The sequence below is a fragment of the Takifugu rubripes genome, chromosome 8, assembly GCF_901000725.2.
Source record: "Takifugu rubripes chromosome 8, fTakRub1.2, whole genome shotgun sequence".
Taxonomy (NCBI): Eukaryota; Metazoa; Chordata; class Actinopteri; order Tetraodontiformes; family Tetraodontidae; genus Takifugu; species Takifugu rubripes.
In genome coordinates, this window is record NC_042292.1 from 15,251,873 (window position 1) to 15,269,991 (window position 18,119).

General features: G+C 45.6%; 3 protein-coding genes across 3 annotated transcripts; 2 read left to right on the forward strand and 1 right to left on the reverse strand.

Annotated features, from left to right (window-relative positions):
• The first annotated feature begins 1,066 nt into the window (after positions 1-1,066).
• On the forward strand, positions 1,067-3,809 carry bmp15 (bone morphogenetic protein 15). The gene is made up of 2 exons (XM_003966846.3): positions 1,067-1,551; positions 2,061-3,809. The coding sequence occupies exons 1-2, from the start codon at positions 1,203-1,205 to the stop codon at positions 3,062-3,064; spliced, it is 1,353 nt and encodes a 450-aa protein (XP_003966895.1). The 5' UTR covers positions 1,067-1,202; the 3' UTR covers positions 3,065-3,809.
• Positions 3,810-7,243: 3,434 nt separating this feature from the next.
• Positions 7,244-9,111, forward strand: LOC105416835 (tryptase beta-2-like). Its single transcript, XM_029840959.1, has 4 exons — positions 7,244-7,323; positions 7,439-7,456; positions 7,573-7,693; positions 7,855-9,111. Exons 1-4 carry the CDS (start codon positions 7,278-7,280, stop codon positions 8,213-8,215), a joined length of 546 nt encoding a protein of 181 aa, XP_029696819.1. The 5' UTR covers positions 7,244-7,277; the 3' UTR covers positions 8,216-9,111.
• Positions 9,112-14,755: 5,644 nt separating this feature from the next.
• Positions 14,756-16,382, reverse strand: leap2 (liver-expressed antimicrobial peptide 2). The gene is made up of 3 exons (XM_011606617.2): positions 16,216-16,382; positions 15,798-15,967; positions 14,756-15,468 (listed from the first exon to the last, which is right to left on the reverse strand). The coding sequence occupies exons 1-3, from the start codon at positions 16,291-16,293 to the stop codon at positions 15,414-15,416; spliced, it is 303 nt and encodes a 100-aa protein (XP_011604919.1). The 5' UTR covers positions 16,294-16,382; the 3' UTR covers positions 14,756-15,413.
• Positions 16,383-18,119: the final 1,737 nt, after the last annotated feature.

The window sequence follows — 18,119 nt, forward strand, 5'->3', positions numbered from 1 at the left end:
TTAAAAAGAAAACATTTTTCTCTGCAGCACTTTAAAAAAAAAAAAAAAATCTCTTTTCATGTTGAGCAGATTTACTGCGTGACTTTCATTCCACTCCCCTCGAGTTGAGAATCATTCAAAGACGATTCTCAAAAAGCCACGGCTTTAAATTAGACCAGCACAAACAAACATGTGAATAAAGTCAAAGGACTCAAATATAACTTAACCAAAGTCAGGGAGGGGAAGCTCAACCACAGAGAACAAAAATCGAGAGAGGGTTTGTGAAAGGTCCTGGAAAAAATCAGTGACAATTTCAAAACACAAGTTTGTCTAAATCATATTTTCTACCATATGATCAAATGTTGGTTCCCATAGTAAAATAAAAAAGGGCAAATTCAGAAAAACTGTGCCTGTTTCTGCTGTATAATTTCAGTCAGGCTGGTAGTTTTTGCACATGAGGAAGAATGTGTGCGCCTAAAAACAATTTTGATTGTAAAAGACGCTATATAAATAAAAATTGATTGATTGATTGATTGATTGGTGTAGATAACAGATTAAATGATGGGTGAAGGTAAAATATATTATTAAGCATTTTTAATTTTTTGCTCTATTGTGTTTATGTTATATTGTTTCATCTATTACTCAACCTTAGAAGCCTTTAAATAAATTATGCAAATAATTATATGGTAGATTCCCCAGCCACTGTTGCGCAATCTCTATTGCGATAACAGATCTGGCCTCACGATGGCGCCAAATAGTCAATTTTAATTTCAATGAGAGCGCATTGAATTTTTGAGATAAAGCTTTTTTAATTTTCAAACATTTCAAACTTTTTTAATCTTCAAACATATCTCCCCATCGTCAACACTATGAGAACATGTTTTTAAAGCGCTTCACAATTTTCTAGTTCCTTTGTTAAATTATTTCGCTAAGCTATCCGCTAATGTATACAATAGATGTTTTATAATATTAAATACAACAAAGCAGTAGACGCGGCAAAAACGCGCGAAACTTTGGGACTAGTGGCGTCATTTCTTTTTCGGGATCAATCTAGGGTGGTCACGTGGCTTTCGCGCGAACCCGAGGGGTTAATTGGAGTCGCCCTTGGTTCCAGACAGGAAGTCGATAGTCGTATTCGCACGGGGCCGTGGAGCAGGTGAGGATGGTTGCCATTTTCAGCCTCGTTGGTGGAGCTCGCTAGCACCTGAGGCATTAACGCAAACATGAGGGCGACCCGCCCCGCACGCGGCTTTCTGCGTCTCCTCTTCGTGTCCTCCTTCTTCTACCTGTTTTGCCCCACCTGCGCCGCATCCATGGACGACCGGAAGCTGTCCCCGTCCCGCCGGTCCTCGTTGAGGCGCAGCCGCGCCAGGCTGCCGGACGGGGGTGCGCACCACCGGCCGCTGACGGACGAGCAGAAAGCGGACCAGAACCTTCGGTTCATGCTGAACCTGTACCAGAGCGCGGCCGAGCCCGATGGCAGGCCCAAACAGCACCGGAAGTTCGGCTCCAACACGGTCCGTCTTTTGAAACCATCGGCGTCGTCCGTGCGCTACCTACCGGCGCCAACAGGTGAGTTTAAAGCCCCCACGAACAAGCCCAAGATCACAAATATCTCACGGAATGACCGATGCTAATTAGCCTAAAATGTTTGGCTAAAGATGTTATTTGTTCTATAAAATTCAAGTCAGAAGTGACTAGAGCCAGCCCGGTAGCCTTTAGCCTTACTGCTATTATTCATTGGTTGCCAAAAACCATTAGCCGTTTGTTTCCGTGAACGAGGCTTCAGAACCCCTTTAAAAATGGCAAATGCTAATTTATCAAATGTATTTTTTTTTTTTTTTTAACCAAAGTAACTAACTTGTGCCCCTCCCCTAAAATGTGATCCTTTTAACTAATAAGGTCGGTAGTTCCACCAGCGCCAAAATGGCTGACTTTAGCCGCATATTTAGCATGTTATCAAGTGTTAATGGCTGTTTTTAACAACTGTGGACTAGGGTGCAAGGATTACGTCAACGTAGCAACGGTTCTGCAGTAACCGTGATGACAAATAGTAATTCACTCCTGTTTTTATCCATCAGATCACCGCTACTGCTTCACAGTCCAGTACCACATGGATACCCTTCCCACAGAACAGCTGGTCAGGGCTTCCTTCGTCCACCTCCGTTCTTCGTCCGCCACCTCTTCCAGTCTAAACGCCACCCAGGGCGCGAAGCCGCCCCGCTGCGAAGCCCGAATCACCTCTCTGGGCCAAGAGAGCCTGGTCACCCTGGAGCCACATGAGCAGTGGATGGAGACGGACATCACGGCACACGTCAGGCAGGACAAGAACCAGAGTCCAGGGAAGTTCTTGACCCTCACCGGCCAGTACTGGTGCGCAGCAGAGGACGCGCTGGTGCACAGCGAAGAGGACGTGGGCCTCAAGTGGTGGTGGACTCGCCTGCAGGAGAGGGGACGACGGAGTGGCGAGCACCATCTCGAGGTCCCGTCTCTTCTCTTGTACCTGGAGGAGCAAAGGGAAGGCAAGGACTGGATGGGGGACTTGCTGGGACCCGAAGGGGAGGACGTCATGAGGCAAATCGGTCTGTGGCACTCCTCGCTTCAGCAACGCCGCCATCGCCGCTCCAACGAGATCCCCGGTTCCGATCAGAGCGACCCGTCGCTGGACGCTCTGAAGAACGCGCCCACCTCCTCCTCGTCTTTCTCCACCTCGCCATCGGACTCCTTCATCTCCAATATCCCCACCTACAAACGAAGCACCGGCACGCCAAAGAACCGCTGCAAGCTGCACTCCTTCCGCCTGTCCTTCGACGAGCTCGGCTGGGGGCACTACTTTATCGCCCCGCCGGTGTACAACCCCCGCTTCTGCCAGGGCAACTGCCCGCGGGTGCTCCACTACGGCTACCACTCGCCCAACCACGCCATCATACAGACGGTCATCAACGACCTCGGCGTCGGGGACGTGCCCCCGCCGTCTTGCGTACCGTACAAGTACATGCCCATGAGCGTGTTGGTCGTGCACAAGAAGAAGGTAGAATACAGGGAGCTGGAGGACATGGTGGCCGAGTCGTGCACGTGTCGCTGAGCTCTCCGCAGCAGGACTTGAGTGACTCGAGCGGAGCGCAGACACGGGTCGTGGCTTTGACCTCCGACGCCATGGAGCTGGGAGGACGCTATCGGGGCTGCGCCGCTCCTGCTGAAGCACTTTGGAAGGCTGCGGCCATGTTTTCGCATCTATGAACTAGCATTTTTCCCAGTTTACTCTTCTGCGCTGCTGCTGCTGTTATGATCACCGAGGCAATGATGCCGGATGATGAAATCAGAGGAAACTTTTAAAATCGCTTAAAATGGCAGCAGCAGCAGGAGGAGCTAATTAAAGACCAATGCGCCCTGAGTCTGTTCAGAAACTGCACTGCTGTCTTTCCCTATCATTTGTCTTTTTTTTTTTTTTCTTTTCTCTGTACTCTTTTTAAAAAGCCACTGTTGTCACGAGGATGTAGCAAAAATCGCGCCTCCAAATCGCACGTCTAAATACCTCAGATAATTTTAAGTCGACTGTTGGATGTACGGGCATTGAGCCGTCGCTGTTTTGCTGTTTGCAGTCAGAATCCTGTGCATTTTGTATGTATTTATAGGGGAAGGGGAAATCCATAATGCTGCTATTGGCCTGTCGGCGAAAAAAAAAAACCCAAAAAAAAACAAAACCCAGGAAATATGGTGCAACAGTGGTGGTGTTGTTGAAAAACAGAGCTGGAGTGATGAAAATACATGCACATTTTATCCAGAGTGGCAAAGAATGATTAAATAAAATGCATATTTTCTAAACCGAACGAGAGTCAGTTTTGCCCCTGCTGGGTGGGAGGGGAGGGCAGTTTTAAACTGGCGAGAACATCGGACGAGCACCCCTAGAGGACCAAAGGTGCACTGCAGGACAACGCGGTGGGTGCATTAGCACGGGACGTCCGGGAGAGGGCGCGCTTCTCCGCGGTCTTCAAAATGCGCAGAAAATGAAGGGGGGGGAAGATTCTACATGTGCTGAATTTACCGAGTGAGAGTTTGTTGTAGGACAAGGTCCAACAGCTTCTGTGCTTCTGTTTCTGTGACCTCTTGACCTTGCAATCGGGAGCAGCCTTTGAGGGTCAGGGTCGGGGGGGGGGGGGGGGGGTCAGTGAGTGAACAAACCACATGCTCAAATCTATATTTGTCATTTGGGCACGGTTGAAATTCTGACATGGAAAACTGCCTTAATATGGCCAATGTTTATGTCAACCTCAACATGGAGAATTAGTACACATTAGAGAGTGTGTGTGTGTGTGTGTGTGTGTGGTTTTTTTTGGGTTTTTTTCCGAGCAATTGCGGATGAGAATTCGCCAAATTTGACCCAACAGCACTGCAGCGGGGTCACGGGAATTGGACGTCCTTCCCCCGAAGGGCACTAACTTGGTTTCCCTTCACAACAACGGCTAAATTGAAGAGCAACGTGTTCTCGATACCTCCCTGAGGTGTAGCATGACCTCTATTATCTTGACAAGGTTGTTAATGAATGTCCACGTGACTCGGACACGACTACATGAGCTTTCTGCCTTTAAAAACACACTTTCAGGTCACACACCTCTGGACTTGAGCCCTGTTCGGAGTTAGAACGTCGCGGTGGAACCTGAAAAAGAACCAAAAGAACTGAGAAACATCTCTGTTGGTGCATCTGATCCTAATCCTTTCTGGCAGGATTTGTAAGGATACACATGGGAATAACGGAGCCAGATTCCCATAAATTCACTTAAGGATGAGTCAGACAATTTGTAAGCAATGTATCACGACCGATCATGGTATAAGCTCATGATAAGTACATTTATTTTATTAAACTTTCCTTTTTTTTTAATATCAAGTGAAAATGCATCATTTCAAGTTTGTTTTATTCAAGTGTAAATAAGAAAATCAGAGGGACTACTTTGTTATTGGTAGAACCGTTGCACATTGGTTGCAGATCATACATTGTGCATCCACTAAAGCAGTGTTAGTGTTTCTGAGGCGGCGCCGGGGGGGGGGGGCATGAACATCCTCTCCTGGCGGGGGGTTCAGCACAGAGACCGATAAAGATGCTCATTCCCTGTTGGTCCGCCTTCAGCTTCTCCAGCAGGACATTAAACGTCTCGGAACGTTGTTTCAGTGCTGTTAAGCACAAATTCTTAATGTCAATCAACGCACTTTCTTATGACACTAGTCTACACAGTGCTTCTTTTCCATTTCCTCCCATAATATTTGTAAGTACAAGCTAGCTACCAGTTAGGCTAGCCTTGGTAATGCTAATCTAACTTTGAGCTGGTTTGTTGTTTCTCAGACGTGGAGTGATATAATGTAAACAGGCACACCGAAACAACGTTTCCGTTTTAGAACGTCTATAGACCCCTCCCTCCCACGCGCAACTTCACAGAAACACGTGCGCACTGTTTGGGCTCAGAAAACAGATTCGTACCTGTGACTCTTACGAACAAACCGTTGGTTATGAAAATAAAATGAGCACTGGCATCAAGGGGGGTCCAAACTCCTCTTTAAGAAACTTCCAGCTGATCCAAAATGCTGCAGCCAGAGTTCTGACAGGTATTGAAAAAAGAGATCACATAACCCCTGTACTGGTGTCGCTTCATTGGCTGCCCATTAAATTTAGAATAACTGTTAAAATCCTTCTGACCTACAAGGTCCTCAGAGGCCTAGCTCCATCCTACCTGGAGGAGCTAGTGACACCTTACCAGCCCAATAGACCGCTCCGCTCTCAGAATGCTGGTCTACTTGTGGTTCCTAGAGTCTCTAGGAGTAGAATGGGGGGCTGAGCATTTAGCTACCAGGCCCCCCTGCTATGGAACCAGCTCCCTGTCCAGGTACGGGAGGCTGACTCCATCTCTATTTTTAAGATCAGACTTAAAACCTTCCTCTTTGAAAAAGCTTATTGTTACTAATTCTGTAGTTCCAGTTACTATCATAGACAGAGAGATTATCATACTTAGGGGGTCTTCTAATCATTAGGTCACATCTTAGCTATGCTGCTATAGGCCAAGGCTGCCGGGGTCCGGAAACATGATCACCTGACAGGCCTCTGTCACCCCACTGGGTCATGGCTTCCCCTCCCCCTCTCCCCTCCTCTCCTCTCCTCTCCTCTCCTCTCCTCTCCTCTCCTCTCCTCTCCTCTCCTCTCCTCTCCTCTCCTCTCCTCTCCTCTGCTCTGCTCTCCTCTCCTCCCCCCTCCTCTCACACAAACAAAAAGAAGACTTCAGCACTACTTTTACTCAAGTTCATTCTATTTTTATTCGACTGGTTAAGATTTCTTGACAAAATAGTGGGACAAGAAAGTCACAGGAAGTCAGGAGTGAAGCGCTGATGTCGTCACATCACTGCCAATGATGCAACGTTTACGACAGGCCTGGTTTTTATCTGCAGCAAATCCTCAGCAATGTTTGTGCTACGTGCAAGCAGGTGGAAAACTGTGGAATTGACCTGAAAACAACACATTGGACCTGGAAACTTCTACTTCAATGCCAGTTCTGTCTTTTTGCCCTCTGTTAGGCCGCTCTCAGTGTTTGAACCAGACAGTTTCGAAAACATTAAACACTGAAGTCTTCTCATCTATGATGTTGCAGTCAAACCTTCATGTTTCCAGTCTGCCATCTTACAAATGCTGCAGAAGGACACTGAAATTAGGTCAATCACCCATCGATTCTACACTTTCTAAGGCTTCAAGATGACTCGGTGAAGCGAAGCGACGGTTTATTCCCAGTCACAATTAGGGTTGCACCAACAGGGAGGGGGGATAGGTGAGCGGATCATCAAGCCAGTCCTTCTAGGCCCTCTATCCTGCCGGGTTTTCTGATCCACCCATGTTTTACAAAGGAAAATGGGATCCCAGGAGAAAGCAGCGCTCAACTTGGTGGGACAGAAAACCCGGCTGGATTGTGGGCCGTGTAGGTCCTGCTTGAAGACCACCGATGAGTAAATTTAACCTAACGCGCACGTGTTAACGTGATCAAACAGGTACACTTTATGATCGGCTTAAAGGTTAAAGGTCAGTGAGGGAGAGACCCAGGCTAAAATAGTCTGAAACACCAGCTGATCTTTAGTCATTCTGTCAGGAACAATGAATAACATTCACATCGGCACAAAAGAAAAGGAATCATGCCATCACTGGGAGCAGCACCTAAAAGATGTGGACAAATTAAATTGTGGTTGAAGGGTATGCTATGGGTGGAGCGAATGACTGAATAAAAAGTATTTATAGTTCAGGTCGGATAGACAGTGACACAGTCAAGATGAGATTCTACCAGGTTCTGGTCGTGGTGGTTGCCCTCTCTGAAGGTCAGGATGAGGACATTTCAATCTTGACCTCACTAGTTCCTCCTAAATCCTCGTTACACTGCATCTCGCCCTGTTCAGGACTGCGTCGCTGATTTCTCTGTGCTCTTATTTTCAGGAGCTGGTGCCCAACCAGGTAAGCCAGTTCTTGTTACCAGCTTCTTTCTGCGAAACGTGTCTGTTATCAATGATGTAGCCCGGCTATTATGAGGCGTCTTTGGAGGTCTGACGCTTCTCCTTCTTTTGAGACAGGAAATATGGGAGGTCCAGAAAGATGGCCCTGGTATGCCAAGATAAATGGCAGGCAGATCTCAATTGTAGGAACTCTGATATCTGACCAGTGGGTGCTGACAGAGGCTTATTACTTGCATGAGTAAGTACCATTACAGTTTAAGAAGATTTTCTTACTTTAATTTAAGCGGGAGGATCTCAGCTTTGCTACGATAAGAGAACCCATTAAAAACTAGAGTTAATGTCATTTTAAACATTTAATTGTCCAGGTTCATTTATTTTCTTCGGTTGTGTTTTCTTTAGCCTTTCTACCGAAAGCTTAACCGTTGAGCTGGGCCATCCCCAAAGGACAGGTTCTGATCCTGTTCCAGTGTCACGAGGAGTTTCTGAAGCTGTATACCACCCTTTGTTTGATCCCCTAAACTACCGCAAAACCATCGCCCTCGTGAAGCTGTCCAGCCCGGTCAATCTTTCAGATCACATATCTTCGATCTTCTTGGCTCCAGCAAACAGCACTTTTCAGAGCGGAACTGATGCCTGGATCATTGGTCTAAGCATAAATGGTGAACTGACAGTTTTATGCCGTTTGTTTCAATCATTCCTTAACTGTTGTGTCAAGCACTGGTCAAACACCGAACCCACAAATGCTCATTCTGGGGTGTAGCCTGCCTTTGCCCATATGCAGCGGTGATAGACTCCAGCAGCCTGCCATCACCCCAAAAGGGATAAAGCAATCAAGAAAAAAGAGTAAAATGTTAACCCACACAAAGGCATTATCATTTTATATTAAACAAAGGGAATCAGAATGTTTAACAACGTGCTGCAAACCTGCCCTAAGTTCAAACTCCAATATTACTTAGAATTGAGCATTTGGCCAATGGAGCATATTTCTTATTGGCTCCTGGGTGACCCTGTTGGGTAGTCAAGACACTTGATTAAACGCAAGACGCCACGGCGACTTTAACCAGAAAAGGTGGATGTGGACACGAGTCTGACTCAGCTCTCAAAATATTTCAGCGCATTTCTGAAATACGGCTTTAGTGTGAGCGTTCATTGGGGCGCCACATTTCCTGTTGTTGCTGTAGGCTCAAGGATGCGGAGGGAGACGCCGTGAGGCTGCTTCTGCTGCCTGCTTTTGTTGGCATGAACACGTGGACGTCTGTTTATCTTGGCGTTTGTGCAGTATCACCAGTCTTGCAGGGTGTAGTACACAATTCCATCAGGCTTATTTTAGACATCTGACACACCGTCAGCAGAGCGGTTGTCGTGAGAAATACGGAATGTTCTGGCATTAGAGCCAGATCACCAATCCTGCGTGCGTGCGAGAAACAGAACACAAACAGTCCACACACACACACACACACACACACACACACACAAGGAGATGCCAAAAAATGGGCCAAAAATCAGTACTAGTTGCAACATTACAGTAGCTGGGGGAGCAAATATCAGTTCAGGGTGTCTTAATCATCAAAAAGGCAGGGTCTGTTGTTGGCTGTAGACTTGATAACTTGGACGAGGTGGTGAGGGACAGGATGGTGTTGAAACTGCGGACAATCATGGACAGTCCCTCCCACCCCCTCCGTAACACAGTGGACAAACTGAGGAGCAGCTTCAGCAACAGACTCCTGCAGCCTCGCTGCTCTAAGGAACGCTACAGGAAGTCATTCCTGCCGTCCGCCATCAGACTCTATAACTCATCCAAACCCAGCCAATAACAATAACTGTGTAATGTTCATGTTGTAATTTTATTTCTAATTCATTCTATATTTATGTATATATGCTTATAATGCCTATAATATGTATATATTATATTATCTATATATTATATATATATGCTTATAACATTCTAATCTTATCTGTATTTTTTTTTTTTTCTGTCTCTTTACTCTGCATACGCTGCTACAGTACTATAATTCAATTTCCCCACAGGGATGAATAAAGTTCATCTTAATCTTCATCTTAATCTTAAAGTGCGTGTTAGACGTGGATTAATTGAAGAGACAGTGTGGACAGTGAGGTCTCCAACGTCAAGTCATCGGTGTGATGCAGCAGAGTTCCAGCTTCACGCAGGGCGCTAATGAAACTGGAGGACACGTAGAGGACGTGATGTGACACACGCAGGCTGGCTAGCAGGCAGCACACAAAGCTTGTTTTGGAATATGGTTATAACACAATTAAAGCTTTATAGTGTCTATGCAAGTTTGGGAGCAATGGCATATGTATCGGTATATGTGCAGCCTGTAACCATAGAAACAACCTTTCCTCCATCGACAGGCTGTGGGGAATTAGAGTGGGAAACTTTTGCCACAACAGGCTGCACAATGAGCCTGTGGTGAGTATCACAAAAAGATACCGCATTCAAATTCTGCTACTTTTTTATTTTCTACTTCAGCACTGGATCTTCTGGTTTGGCGTTTTGTTTAAAGATGCCACTCCCTCGTGCAGTTTTGGTATCGCTGATACGGTCGTTCCAAAGGACAGGCAGGGTTCCTTCATCGGAGGAATGCGAACGGTCATTGTTTGAAACATCAACACCTAAACTGACGGTGGACTTCTCACCTTCAGTGACAGTGAAGAGGAGCCAATGGCTGGAGTCATATTTGCTTGTGTTTTTTTTAACAGCATGATAAACTCCAGCCAGACCCTTTATCTCTCTCCCTGAGCTTTTGTTATATTTCAAAATGTCATAACAATGTTTCTGAGGTTGCAAGCAGTTATGTCGGATATAAAACATCCAAAATCTAAATGTTAGCTATAAGATGGTAAATATAAGTGTTAGCATTTGCTAATGTTACCTAGCAACCATAATCCCCACTTTTGTGATATAAAGGGGAATTTTTAAGTGGACTCCTAGGACTCCTGCCTGGCAGTTCCATCCTGGACCTCATTACTCCCAAAGACAACCTCAGCATCTTCATCTCTCCCCTCCAGCTCTGCCTCCTGTATTCTCTTTAGGAGCCCTGTCTCGAAACCAACCTCTTGGAGAACTTTCTGTTAGGGTCGGTTGTAACAGGACCCGAAAGCAGGCAACACGCAGTGGAGGATGGTGTCTGAAAAGCACCTTTATTGAAGGTGATCAAGAATAGTTTGGTCCATGAGAGGCACAGAGTCCAAAGATAAGTCCACAAAGAAAAACTCACCACAATAGTCTAGTCACAAGAAGTCAGGGTTTCGCAAAGGGGTCAAAAACACTCCAACGCTGGTAAACGGGAGTTCAGTCTTTAAATAGGAGGCTAGTGTTGTGAATTTTCTCCTGGTGGTTGCCGAGATGTGTTGATGAGGAAGGAATCTTCGCAGACACCGACTTGGTTATCAAAGATGTTTATTGGAGAGAACAGTCAGGTATCAATCGAACACTGCAGATTGTCCGAGGGAGGTTTCGCGGTCCCGATGGTGAAGAACTCCGAGGTGTCTTCATCGTCACCTCCTTCTTATACAGTCGAGTAAACACATTCTTTACTGATGACCTCACGCTATACAATATGGCCAACCCAATGGTATAGCGTTCAGTTATTACCAAAAAAGGGAATACTTGAAGATGCTTCATGCTACACATCCTCATATGGAGAACAACCAGGGGCCCACAGGCTCCAGTGTCATCTTTTAGGAGCTCCTTTTACATAAAGGAGGAAGACAACGGACACACATGTGGCGCATGTCCTAATATGGTGCTTAGGCTGGGTGCTAAACACATTACGGCCTTACAGATGTAAAGCCTGCATAGAACGGGTCAGATACTACACTAGATTGCCAATAGACTGCAGGTGCGTCTGCCTGCCACAAGGCCCCTGAAGGTGGCGCTGTGGGACGGGGCACCGAGATGTTAATCACAGATGCTCAGCCTGGGCCAGCCTTTGCTCACCAATTGTATCAGTCACGAGGTTCATGTGTAGTCCAGCAAAATCACACTGTCATCACCATGGTTACGTACAAACTCCCAACTAAATCAGCTGAGGAGTTCAGTGGTGGACTAAATTAGAATTTGGGTGGATTCACACCATTTATGTTAAGGCTTAATGGAGCACACCTGTTGGTTGCTAGCTTTAGTCTCACTGAGAATAATCATGGTATTTGTCCCTTTCAGACATCAACAATGCCCACAATCAAAGTCTTTCAACACTGGATGAACACTAGTTCTTTCTAATTATCAGTACATTAAAAGTAAATTTGTGGATGCATTTGCATTGTTTAATCATCTTTGCCAGTTTTGTTCTTAATCAGTCTAGATTATGGGATGGTTTTAGCAAAAAGGCATTTAAAGGCAGAGCAAGTGGAGAAGAAAACTGAGGAAGAGAGATGGGGCAGAATGATGAAGGAGAGGGTATTAAGTGAACACAATCAGGACAGATCGATTCTAACAGCTGAATACTGCTGCACCCTGGTGGCCACATCCCAAACTGTAACACTTAGGAGGCCACCCCCCTTTGTTATTGTGTGTGCCTCTCTAGAGGAGAGCACCCCCCTTTGTTCTTGGGTGTGCCTCTCTAGAGGAGAGCACCCCCCTTTGTTATTGTGTGTGCCTCTCTAGAGGAGAGCACCCCCCTTTGTTCTTGGGTGTGCCTCTCTAGAGGAGAGCACCCCCCTTTGTTCTTGGGTGTGCCTCTCTCGGCTTTTACTGACTGGCATGTAGACGCTTTGGTGTAGAGACACAAAACTTTCCTAGAACCTGGTTTAATTATGGGAATCAGTGGCAATGATTTTTCTTTAGTCCTGGGGGGGTAAGTATATACTTGCTTTCAAGGTCTTAAAATCCCATTGTAACTAATAGGAGAGGTCTGGAAAGGTCATGGAATTTAACCCCCAGTTTGAGGGCTCGTAGCTCCGGCATACATTCACCTAGAAAGACCGTTCCAACTTTAAAATGTAGCCGCAAAGGTTCTGAGTCATCATGGAAAATATAAAAGCTCTGTGTCATGAAATGCCCCTGCAGATATCATTTATTTGGCACCTGGAAATGTCCTCTCGACCATTGCTGGGGACCATGTGACCTGGAGCGGAGCAGCAGAAAAATTCAGATGGGAAATCTTCCAAACAACCCGCCATAAATCTGTCCCGGAAGCTCCTAGATTGATAAAATAAATAAATACATAATTTTGTAGCTATAATCCTCGAATAATTCGCAATCGTCAGTGTGAGGACGTTAAATTAACCAGTGCCCCGTAAAACAAGCTAAAGCGCTCTCTCATTAACTCAATGCAAAACAGAGCGGGAAAACGGCTCGGAACTGACAAAAGCTTCATGTTTATTTAGTTGTTTCTCCATCACCAGGTTAGCTAAAATGATTAAACTTGCCACGGTTTTATTTCAGTCTCGCAGTTCTAACGATCCCAACCTCGATAGAAGTGGACGGCCTTAAGCGGTCCAAATAGGCATTTGAAAACGGGTGGTTCTGATCACGAATCTGCGTGTGGGGAGGGGTGGAGCAGCTCTCAGGCAGTGGGAATGGGAGGGGCTGCAAACAGGCATTGGTGGGGGGGGCAGCCAGGGGGTCAGGCACACCCTCACAATATCTACGCAATTGTCTAGTTTATTTGATTTATTTTTAAGTATGCTAGCTTTAGCTTGAGTATATGAAGTATATTTGTTGGCTGGGTTTTCTGAACAATCATCTGCACTTGTATATTGTCTTTGTGGGCTACTTTATTTTTTGGTAGAACTTAAGATAGTTTGTAACTTGTGTCAGTAAAGAAAGGCCCCAATTTTACTGCTAAAATCCAACGTGGCTCCAGTAAATAACAGATTAAATTATTCATTTTGCAAAATGTTGAAAGAACACTGTGTGAATTGTCGCGTCACTCTTGCCAAGACAACATTTAGCCACACCATGTTAGCAAACATCTTTCACAATAGCTGCAGAAAGAACAGCAAACAAACCTTTAAAAAAAAAAAAAAAGATTGCGAAAATGTCCAAAAATAAATGATCTCACCAGTTGTTCAGACAGCAGCACATTCTGACACGCAGTTTTGAAATTTGTCAAAATGTGTTGACAATCTTTGGCTTGGGCTATCCGCTAGCATATTAGTGTGGCGGGGCCCAGACGGGGCTCGGTATATCTCCTTTCTAAGTCGACAACGCCACCCCAGGAATTCCACCTGGAGAATTATCATCAAGGCCGCACAAGTGTTTTCTAATGAGGAGAAGAGACTGGTCCAATGTGCAAAATTAATACCTTTATTTCCGGATATCCGCTAACAACAATTGCTAAAATACTCTCACACACCCATTCACACACACTCAACGTGCAGATATTAAATTCATATTCAAGATTTATCAATTATCTTTAAAACACCTGCACCCCACAGGGTAGGATCAGCACCACTTAGAAAATAACAGAAAACGTACACAATAATAGAACCCAAATAAACATACAAAAATAACCCACACAGCACACAAATAACACAATTAATCGAATCCAAATAACATGCAAAAATAACCCACACGAGCAAAAAGCACACTTAGTCAAACCCAAATAAACATGCAAAATAACCCCCGCAACAAAATATTAAACCAAAATAAAGGCAATCCTAGTCCTCCAGTTCACTCACACACTCGCACTTTAGATTGGACCCCCCACGATGATACCTCGCAGAGGTAGACAGGAGTGACAGTCGGGAGCATACGTGATAAACGCGATGCGGAGGGCACGACAACAAGAGCAGCCAGTGCAGCACAGTCTCCTTTTAAGGGGAACACCACAGCAGCAACTGCCCCAACAATTAAGGTGATGGGCAGCGCATGAACTCCATGCTGCCACATTAGCATTGGACATATATCACTTTAAATGGAAGTGAATATAGGTGTTCTTTAAATAATTCAGGTGTCGGTGGGTGAAGTAAAGGTTTAAGATAAATGCAACAATGTTAAATCAACACATCCCAGAACTCTCTTTACGCTGATGAGCAACATGCTTTACTAAACTCTGACCACTAGGGGGGGCAACATTTATGGTTATAATATTTGACGGAAATACCATTTTTCTGTTCAACTTAAGTGGCTCTGGATGTCTGAAACATTGTACACTCATCACCTAAGTGGCAGAAAGTTGACGTTTAAAATAAAACTAACATTAATAGGTGCACATTTCTCATATATATATTGATTATATATATATACTTGCCTTACACACAAGTCCCACCTTTAGGGCGAAATTGTTTTGAATCAAATTCCTTGGTTGACTTTTTCTAAATAAGGAGGGTGTGATGTGTTTTATGCTTTTATTTTGACATTTGTCATCCGCCATCCTTTACAGTACATACAGCAGACACAGTACAACGATAATTACAGGTTTGAAAGTGCGGTCCGACTCAGATGTTTCTCAAACAGGCTGAGCGTTGTGAGCGACCCCCTACCAGAGCGTAAAATAAACTCTGCAGGTGATGACATTAAAAGTGACAGGCGGAGAATGAAATAAATATGATTTGACTGAACCCACAAGTGCGCATCTACCAGAAATAATGTCACCATGTGGGGTTATTTGCAATTTTATGCCATTTCCAACATAAATTCTGATCAAAAACAAACAAACGTTGCACTCGGTTGAGATTTGCATCAATATTTTGTAAACTCTTTATCACGTACATAAATTCCATTTTTGAACTCCAATTTCCTTAAATTGACCGTTTTCTGGCTGCCGGTGTTGGATGTAAAAATGTACGTTTCATTTCTGGGGTTTGGTCCTTTAAGTCAGAAAATCGGCCTGAACTGTTTTTGGATGTTTGCTTTCGATTTATAAAAACACTTTCCATCATCCATAAACCCAATCTTGCATATAAATATAAAGGAATTCTTTAAACAATGTGATGCGTCCCGCAATGAGAACACCTCCAAAGTAAGCGAGCGTCGTTGGTTCCTGAGACGTTTAATAGTTGGCGATCTGTGACGGAGAGCGTTGACTGAAGGAGCAGTGTCCTGCCCTGTGGGAGGGTGGGGAACAGGAAAATGAATCTTTACTTTCATAAGACTGTACGCTAATAGATGGCAGTCTAAATCGCAAATACATTAGCATAGCATAGCAGCATGTCATTTTACAGCCTTATGTGTCATAATTACACGTCACTATACTCCTGGTTATCATTGTTGGATGGTTTTAAGCCACCTGACTTGTTTCAACATCTAATTTAAACAGAAGATGAAGGGGCAGTGTTCCGTGTTTATTATTAAAACTGAGATTTCACTGCGCCTAGCGTGATTGTGGCTAACGTTTTTAGCGGGGAGATGCATGAATTTCCTGTTCTTGGCTCACCTGCAGAGCCCCGTTGAGCATTCGTAGCTGTTCTGGCAGTATGCGCCAAAAGGTTTACTGTTCATAATCCTCCACAGGGGGGTCATCCGGGCTATCCTCCTCTGCACCTGGACCCTGTTTCCATCTGGCGCCCTGTCGGGTCCGGACGGGACCAGGGGACCGGCACATACCTGAACACAAACACTCAGGTGTGAGAGATTTTACAGCCGTCAGCATCTTTTAGTGACCATCTATCATCTGCAAATGTGATAAAATCCCTTGTGCTGACCTTTGACCTTTCCTCCCTTTAAACGTGTGCTCTGAAATGCACTTATTTATTGACTTTCTCTCTCATGCAGCTCACTTTTATTAACAGGAAAACGCCTCGGATGAAGCGGCAGTCCGCCGAACCAACTTTCGCAAAGAAAAGTGCGCTCACCTGCTGAGTCAGCAGGAGCAGCGCGAGACACAGCACCGCCGCTGCTCTCCTCTGGGTGACAAAGACTCTCCCCTGCATCTTCACAAGCTGGCTGCTGTCTGCGTCCACTCAGGATCTCCTCCTGAAGCTCGTCTGACTCTGGGAACCCCCGAGCTGTGGCGCCGGTTGGCTTTTATACAGACGGCCCACGGCCCCTGGGGAGAGGGCACGAGAGGGAGGGGAGGAGAGAGAGAGAGAGAGACAGAGAGAGAGAGAGAGAGCCAGAGACACAGAGAGGGAGACAGGCCAACCGGTGTCATCCACCTCTTTCTTTATCTCCTTTATGAACCTAAATCGAGGCAAATTGAGGCTCGTGCGTCTCCTTGTAAGCATGTGCACAACATGCACAGGTGGAGCAGAGCCTGCGCGCACGTGATGGTGAAGGTATGGTGGCGTAAGCCGAGTCCTGAGAAAAAAAAGAGGATTAAAAGGGCAGAGGTCACGTGCATGCGTGTTTGTCTGCGAACTGGAGACAAGATAAGGTTTTATCAGGCTAGCGGCTGCCTGCTGCAGGGATATTTGACTACTCGCGCCCCTGAACTGACCCGATCTCATCCTACTTATACAACCTATGTGCTTGAGCATATAGGCTATGGTTTAGTAAACGGGCCACACAATGTCGGCACGTGACTTGATGCTTCTCTGCCCCTTTTTTCTCTCACTGATCTGAGCCATGAAGTCATTTTTAAGCAATTGCTGCATGGTTTAGCACAGCCACAGGGGATTTTTTGCTTTGTGATATAGATAACAACTGTGTTTCGCCAATGAACGCCTGGAATTTAAGATGAGATATAAGAATAAACCACTTAATCACATGTTTACAGGTCCAGCAACCTCACAACCCCGTTAAACGACCATCAGGTCTGTCGGATATATTCAGGCTGCGTAATTGTGTAGACTTCGATGTTTGGGAGTTAACTGTGTTAGCCGTGCTGCCTGACCCTGAGGGGGCTGGAAAAGCAGGGGCCAGGGAGCGTGTGTCCATGTCACGTCAACTGGGTCAGTGAGACAAAGGCGAGCCGGACAGTGACATCATATTTGTTCTAATTTAGCCTCCAGCGGTTGCTCGCGCTCTGCAGATCAGAGTGACTTCAACCCAGACGCCCGTGAAATTTTAATTTTAAGGTGAAAACGACGGAAGCACAGAGCGAAGCAAAGAGCGGAGCGTCTGATTAAATCATGCCACTGCACGAGTTCCAGGAAGTTTGCCCAGCCCCTCCGCGAGATTGACAAGACCCCCCCCCCTCTTAGTTACATAAACATCAGCATGGGGTCTTTATTTTCAAGCGTGACTCGTGGAGGCGAGCCACCCCGAGGTGTCACGCGGGAACGTGAACCTCCTGCACGGCCTCGCTCAGGCCACGTTGTGGAGGCAACTCACGCCATCACCCCGGGATGTGTCCGCGCTCCAGCTTCCTTCATTGTCAAACTCACGCTCGTCCCAGCCAGCAGGCATCTGTACTTTAAACTTTGATTGCCCTGAAATGTGGGGACATTAATAGCCGCTTGATAAAAGGGTCAAAGGGCGGTTGGCCGGTTTTGCAGGCCGGACTGGGTGAGGAGGCAGTTTTAGTAGAAATGAGTTACCCAGAAGGTCAAAGCCAAGAGTTCTTTGATAGAGGACGCGGTGAAAGGTCTCAGCAGTTTGGGAACACTGGAATAGTTACGCAATCTTCGTGTTTTGTTTTTTTTCCCAGATTAAATCTGAGACTTCTTCATGGAAAACTTGTTTAAACCGCACGTGCGACATGTCAAGTTGTCCAGTGGGGGGGGGGGGGAATGATGCTATAATTAACGCTTATCTAACTATATTTCATAAATGTAACCCTAAAAAAAATCGAATAGACTAAACTCATAACAAAGGT